The sequence below is a fragment of the Leptonychotes weddellii genome, chromosome 1, assembly GCF_054177405.1.
Source record: "Leptonychotes weddellii isolate Sample4059 chromosome 1, ASM5417740v2, whole genome shotgun sequence".
NCBI classification, from domain to species: Eukaryota; Metazoa; Chordata; class Mammalia; order Carnivora; family Phocidae; genus Leptonychotes; species Leptonychotes weddellii.
The window spans coordinates 8,643,781-8,651,321 of NC_138369.1; the positions used below are offsets into that span (position 1 = coordinate 8,643,781).

General features: G+C 50.6%; 1 protein-coding gene across 1 annotated transcript; it reads right to left on the reverse strand.

Annotated features, from left to right (window-relative positions):
- Positions 1-6: 6 nt before the first annotated feature.
- Positions 7-7,535, reverse strand: LOC145720545 (cytochrome P450 4F11-like). The gene is made up of 4 exons (XM_081814378.1): positions 7,483-7,535; positions 5,379-5,523; positions 2,021-2,074; positions 7-1,927 (listed from the first exon to the last, which is right to left on the reverse strand). The coding sequence occupies exons 2-4, from the start codon at positions 5,446-5,448 to the stop codon at positions 1,755-1,757; spliced, it is 297 nt and encodes a 98-aa protein (XP_081670504.1). The 5' UTR covers positions 5,449-5,523; positions 7,483-7,535; the 3' UTR covers positions 7-1,754.
- Between the last annotated feature and the right edge of the window lie 6 nt (positions 7,536-7,541).

Sequence of the window (7,541 nt, forward strand, 5' to 3'; positions counted from 1 at the left end):
GTGCATAGGGCCCTTCTTTTCACTACATCTGTGTCTTTGGGGTAAATACCCTGTAGTGCAATTGCTGGGTCATACTGTAGCTCTATTTTTAAATTTTTGAGGAACCTCCACACTGTTTTCCAAAGTAGCCATACCAACTTGCATTCCCACCAACAGTCTAAGAGGGTTCCCCTTTCTCCACAACCTCTCCAACATTTGTTGTTTCTTTCCCTGTCCATTTTTGCCATTCTAACTGGTGTAAGGTGGTAACTCAATGTGGTTTTGATTTGAATTTCCCTGATGGCTAATGATGATGAACATTTTTTCATGTGTCTGTTAGCCATTTGTATGTCTTCTTCAGAGAAGTGTCTTTTCATATCTTCTGCCCATTTTTTGACTTGATTATTTGTTTTTTGGGTGTTGAGTTTGAGAAGTTCTTTATAGATTTTGGATACCAGCTCTTTATCTGTAGTATCATTTGCAAATATCTTCTTCCATTCTGTGGGTTGCCTCTTTGTTTTGTTGACTGTTTCCTTTGCTGTGCAGAAGCTTTTTATCTTGATGAAGTCCCAAAAGTTCATTTTTGCTTTTGTTTCACTATGAGCTGCACATTCTTGCTGGTATGCCCCCCAAAATGCAAGGCCCTGATGTTCTATACTTGAGCCATTTCTCAGAGTTGTGTTTGCAGCAAACACCTTTAGGGATAAGGTAATGTTTCCCCCTGGACAAATGTCAGGCTTGCTTCTAATGTCTAAAAAGTCATAGAGTCCCTAAACCTGGTACCCCTACCCTGTCATGCAACATACTGCATAAGCATTGAAGCCCACCTGTGTTATCCTCATGGGATTTGGCGACTTAGAGAAAGAATGCAAATCAAGAAGCCTGTGTGCTTGTTGTACCATGAGTAATAAACTGTCCTTTGTCTCTGACACAAGAGTCTTCTGTCTTCTGACAGAATCCACAAAACAATAACAATCTCACTCCTCAGCTTGCAAGTATGAAAAAAATCCCAGGCACTTTACAAAACCTCCACCTCCATTTCTTCACTTCCCTATATCCATACCCTCTGCAATGTGATTTTTCAGCAACTGCCATTAAGAGGTGGAGCCTCTCTCACTACCTTTGGATTCTATACTGGCCTATTGCCTTGCTTTGACCAAGAGACCATGGTGAAAAAACCCTACACCTAGATCTCAAGAGGCATTGAAGCTTCCTCTCAGTCTCTTGGAACCCTGCCTCAGCCATGTGAACAAACCTGAAATGCCTTCTGGAGGGAGAGAATCACATTAAAGAAAGTTGAGACCCCTCTAGATCAGCCTGCAGCCAGCCAAGCCCAAACATGTGAGAGGCCAGTTCTGCAAAGTATATACATGACCCACAGCTGATCAGAGGTACATGTGACCCCATCCATGTCCAGAAGACCCAGCCAACTGACTCACAGACTTGGTAGCAATAATAAACCTCAATTGTTTGGGACCAGTGATTTTGGAAGTGGTTCATTAATTCAGAAATAACTACTGTGTGATGTTCATACATTCAACTGTGTCTCAGGTTCCAAGGCTCCTTTGCAAGGAAAACAGAGAAACTAACACCTTCTGAGCACCTTCTATGTGCCAGGAACATGACTATATTACATTATCTTTACCACCCTGCAACATGGGGACCATTATTCCCATTTTACAGCTGAGAAAATTGAGACTCAGAGAGCTAGAGCAATGGCCCCAAAGCTAACCTAGAAGAGCCAGTATTCCAGACAAGATGTCACAGAGCCCCCATCACCCCCAAGGCTTCAGCTGGGACCCTGGGTTCAAGAGACTCACATGCATGACATTCACGCTATCATTGAAAATCTTCATATAGAGCTTCAGGATGTTGAAGTGGAAGGCAGGTGTCAGCATGTGGCGGTGGCTGCTCCATTTGTCACCAGCACTCAGCAGAAGCCCATCCCCTAATAGAGGCAGCCAGGAGGAGTGGACAAGAGCAGTGCCTTTCCCTGGGCCCCCAAGGTTGTCCCCAGTCCCCTTTACCCACAGTTACTCACCCAGCCAGGGCTTCAGGAAGCTGTAGAAGACCATGTCCTTAGGCGCAATGGCAGCTGACATGAATGAGGACCATCAGGAGATGCACTTTGGGTTTGGGTGGGGGTAGAAGCTCCCACCAGGGGTCTGCATACCCCCTCCAAGCCCAGCATAATAGGAATGGAAACAATGGCAAAGGAAGCAAAGAGGAGTGAGGAGGTGAGGGGAGACCAGACCAGGCTGCAGCACAGAGCGGAGCAAAGGCAGAGCCTGCAGACACACTTAGATGTACTTAGATGCACCCTAACATGACACAACACACCCCAACACACCTTGACATGGCTCCTACCTGGTCCAGCATGTTCAAAACACCCAAACACAAATCAGCACTCCACACAATGCCTTTACAGGAAAGTAGGACACCTCATCTGTCCCAGAGCCCCCTGACCTCTCCTGCAACAGTTGACATGGCCCCACCATGTGTTGGGGCTATGTCCTGACATGTCCTGACATGAAACAACATGCATAACACACACTGACAGGATGCAACATGCTCTGACATGGACCCAAAACAACCTGACAAAACCTCAGTGTGACCCACAGATGGTCCAGACAGGACTTAAATATGACCCACTAATGCCACAGCTGTGGACTAGGTATGACACAGACATATCCTAAGACCTGCCCTGGACAGACTCACATAAGCCCTCAGCATTTCTCAGGACTCTGGGTCGCTGACCTCAGACAAACCCCAAACATGGCCCAAACATGACCTACAGGAGAACCGGACATCTCAAATGGCATCTCAGACAAAAACCAGACAGACCCCACACATACCTCAAATATCCCTGGCCACAGACAAGCCCCAGACATGACTAAAGGCATCTTCACTTGATCTCAGGTATAACTATATACCATGTATAATCAAGCATGATGTATACCAGCTGTAACCAGAAGGCAGGTGGAAACATAAATGTGACCAGACAATCCCACCCAGCAGACATTGCACAATCACACCCTAGGCGTGAGCACACATGACTGCAGGTCTGGCAGGGGGGTCCAGGTGAGACGGAGACAGTGGCATCTCTGCCACAACCCACCCCCCCCCATCTGCAACTGGGCCACCAGCCAAGCTGGAAGCAGCACAAAGACCTCAGCAGTGAGTAAGCCGTGGCCATGGTGTGTCTACCTGGAGCAAAGAGCACAGGCTTGATGCAGGTGGGGTGGAAGATGCGGATAACTGCATGCCAGGGACCCACCCACCAGCAGCACACATCCCCATAGGTCCTTGCCAGGTCCTGTGTGTACAGAAGACCTTCCTCTGAGCTCTGAATCTGGAGAGGAACAAAGAGGACCCAATTCACACTCTTTCTAGGTGGCCATGGGATAGAAGGACATGCAGGGCAAGACCGACCTGAGCCTCATGAATCCCCTCCAGCAGCCCAGCCTCCTCCTGGGATCCCTCCCCAGACCATCCATATGACAACTGGGGTCCCATGATTACAAAAACAAAAAGGGTCTTTCCCCATTTGGGATCCCAAACACCACGTTCACCTGGCTTCTCTTCTAACCTCATTTTCCAGATAAGAGAACTGAGACTCTGAATGATGAAGTCACTTGCCTACAATCTCCCAGGTACTGAGTACATTCTTGAGATCTAAGCCCAGGTCTGTCTGAACCCAGAGCCTCTGTTCTTAGCCACTGAACTGCTTTGAGTCCCAAAATAATAGCTTTGAGAACCTATGCTTGCCAAAACCAGGCAGTCAGATCCACAGTGATTAAATGAAAAATTGGGGCACCTAGGTGGCTCAGTCAGTTGAGCGTCTGCCCTTGGCTCAGGTCATGATGCTGGGGTGCTGGGATTGAGTCCCACATCAGGCTTCCTGCTCAGTAGGGAGTCTGCTTCACCATCTCCCCCTGCCCCTCCCACCAGTTCATGCAGTCTCTCTCTCTCTCTCTCTCAAATAAATAAATAAAATCTGGGCACCTGGGTGGCTCAGTTGGTTAAGCGACTGCCTTCGGTTCAGGTCATGATCCTGGAGTCCCAGGATCGAGTCCCACATCGGGCTCCTTGCTCAGCAGGGAGTCTGCTTCTCCCTCTGACCCTTCCCCATCTCATGCTCTCTTTATCTCATTCTCTCTCTCAAATAAATAAATAAAATCTTAAAAATAAATAAATAAATAAAATCTTTTATAAGTAATTAATTAAAAATTGACCCTGGGGTGCAGGCCAGGAAAATTAAAGGGAATTCTGCAACTTTTCCTGGAACTGTTGGGAATCAGCTGACTTTTCCACAGGGGTTGAGCTTCTGGGACTCATCTTTACAAGAATGAGAATGAAGCCACCACAGTGCAAAACAGAACCCCCCCCCAAAAAAAAAATGAAGACAGATTTTGATGATGTTGTTTGAGACCTGAAGACATACCTGAAGACAACATCCCTGGACTTCACTGTAAATAGATGTCCTTTCTTTGATTAGACCATATAGGGTTGAGTTTCCACCACTCACAACTGAAAGAGACCTTGGCAGCCAGAGAGAGCTGGGGGGTCTTCCCTGCTCACCCAGAATTTGGGTGTCAAAGCCAAGGTCTCTGTCAGATGCTGCTCATTTCCCTGCTCAGCCTGGTCTGTCTGGAGGTGGAAGAAGCAGAAGACAAGGGAAGGGAGCCAGGCTGGGGTGGGCTCTCCTCAGGGAGATTCCTGGGGCCTGGAGCAGGAGGGCAATAAACCTGCAGTGGACAAGCTGCAGTGGACAACCAACCCACCAGAATGTCTGTGGATATCACAGAAATAGTAGCCCAGGTACTCCACCAGCTGCCAACCCTCATTGCTCTGGCCCTGGGGATGGGTGAGAGCGAGACCAGGCCCAGCAGGGGACCTCAGATGCTACGGATGTCCACAACATCACTCTGCCCTCTGCTTTTAAAAAAATTTTGGTCTTGTCCCAGACCCAGGTCCAGTAACTCCTCCACCAGGAAGTCTTCCAGCCTGCCCCAAACAGAGTCCTTGATTCTCCTCTGGGCTGCCACAGCCATCTCCTTCTGGCCAATTCCTTACGTCACCAGTTTGGGGATTTCTCTGTCTAGATCCATCTCCTCAAGATTGGGGGTTCCTCCAGGACAGAACCTTGGAATGAGGCCTCTTGGGGCCCCAGTGGTGCCGAAAGCACCAGGGTGGGGGCGGGAGAGCAGACAGCAGTGGAGGGAGGAGAGGATGAGAAGGGGGTTGGAGAATATAAGAAGGGAAGAGGAAGATGCTGAGAGAGAAGAGGGGGGGAGGGGCCAGGGACCTGCAGGGGCTGCAGGGAAGCTTGGAGATGAGGAGATTGAAAGCCCTGGGTTATGTCAAGGCGCCCACCACCACAAGCTCTGCATGAGTACCTGAGGCACCGGTGACGCTCCGGACCATGTCAGGGTGGCAAGAAACGACCAGGGGCTTGGTGGGGCCCATCCACAACTTAAACCCCTGGGTGTACGTGGCCACCAGCTGAGTTAGGACCCTCAAGCCCTGCTCCGTGGGGGGGACCTACAAGGAAACAGGGGTCGTCACCTCCCCAGAAGGAGCCACAGCAGGTCCCCTTGCAGCCTCTACAGTGCACAGGGTATCCAAATTCTGCACGGATGGAGGGAATCTCTGCTTCCTCCTGCTCCTTCCCTCTGCGGACAGGAGGGTCCTGGAGGCCTCTCCACATCCCATGGGTGCATCCTAGGTCACAGGGAGAAGACATGCTCTCTGCCCACAGAGAGGCCGACCATGGCTTGAGAAGTCAGATTTTTCTTCTCCTGGGAGTGGTTCCAACCTCAGGGAGGTGCCCATGAGGAAGGTTTGTGGTCAGCAGGGTGGCCTCAGGACTTCTACTGGGGCTCATTCCCACACCCTATCATGTCCTGGCCGGTTCCTCACATGGTGAAGGATCAGCAGACCTTCCAACCCTGGCAGACCCCAGGGGACAGATGTGAACTCTGCTCATCAGTCAAGAGGGCAGCTCCCACATATGAGTCCCTACCCTGCCAGGCTGTGCATAGAGCATCCTGTCTGTCTATCTATCTATCTATCTATCTATCTATCTATCTATCTATCTCTTCCTATCTATCTTCCCTGAACCTATGGATTCTGATCAGTTGTGCCCTTTACAAATGAGGAAACCAGGCCACATGCCCCAAATGGAGAAATGGCATGGTTAGCTCCTGGGGACGCATCCTCTCCAGTCTCTCTCCATTCCTCTAGGATGCCCCATGCTGGCCTGACAAATACTCCCAGGCGCTCCAGACAGGTGAACAGAAGCCATTTTCACCTTTTTGACTGCCCCGTGCTCCCCAGGGACCCTGAGGCACTTGATGAGGTTGGTCCAGAGAGGGAGAGTGACTCAGCTGAGCTCACACAGCAAGAGGCACTAGAGGAGAGAAGAGTGACCCAGACCAGTCTCCATGGCCAAGCCATGGAGGGGGAGTGGGAGCAGTAACTTGGTAACATTCCTGCTACCCCCAGGGTTTGTTAAGAACATTCCAAGACCCAGAATCTAAGGCAACCTTCACAATGAGCCTCGGGAATGCCCCCGTTCCGACCTTAACTATAATAAGCAGTAAAATCACAGGAAGTCCTTCCCCCAGCCGTGGTCCTCATCCTGGGCAGTTACGGTGAGCTGTGCCCATCCGTCAGCCTGCCTGGGGATGGGAGGAGCTAGCTGCTCATCCTTTGGCCTTGACCATGGCAGGTGAGCACAAGTTTACCACCTATGTAATCGAACACTTAATTTGAGTGTCTGCTGTATGCCAGCCCCTGGGCTGGGCACTCTAGTGTCTGCTCCCCAGAGCAATTATCTAGTTGGAAAAGTAGAAGATAAGTAATTGAACAATTAACTCTTTAATTAAGCATGAGCAGACCCACAGTAAAAGTCAATATCTGGGGTGCAAGAGAGGGGTGAAAGAAAGCTTTCGCAAGGGGAAGTGACTGGTTAACTTTATTCAGGTTGTGTAATGGGCCCATTGGGATATCTTAGCAGGGAAGAGGAAGCTGAGAGAAAGCTGTCCTGAGAAGGGGTGTGGGTGGGAAGCTAGACCCCTGTGGGCTGGGGTAGGGAGGTCATAGCTAATTCCTGCCGACAAGTGAGCAGACAGAAGGGAATGGGCCAGGCAGGGAGTGGACCCTGGATAGCACCCCTGAGAAGGTCTCCAGGATAGCCATGGGGCCTGGGAACCCCCGGGGACTGTGCCTGTGCAGCCTGCCACGGGAACCCCTCAGGGGGACATTAATGTGGGGAAGAGAGGCAGGAAGTGGATCCAAAACAGGCTAAAGGTGGGAGGACAAAGATGTGCAAATGGCCTGGGACGGCAGAGTGGAAGAGTGAGTGAGTAAAGAGGGGCTCCACTAGCCTCCCTGCTTCTCCCCTGACCCACACCCCAGCCCAACCCCTGATCCCCACCCCGGGCCCCTCAGGAAGTCCATCCACCCTGATACCCCAGACCATGTCCCACCCACACTCACCAGGCCCACGTGACCCCAAAACCAGCTCCGTTTTGGGGGCTGCGGGAAACACCGGAGGC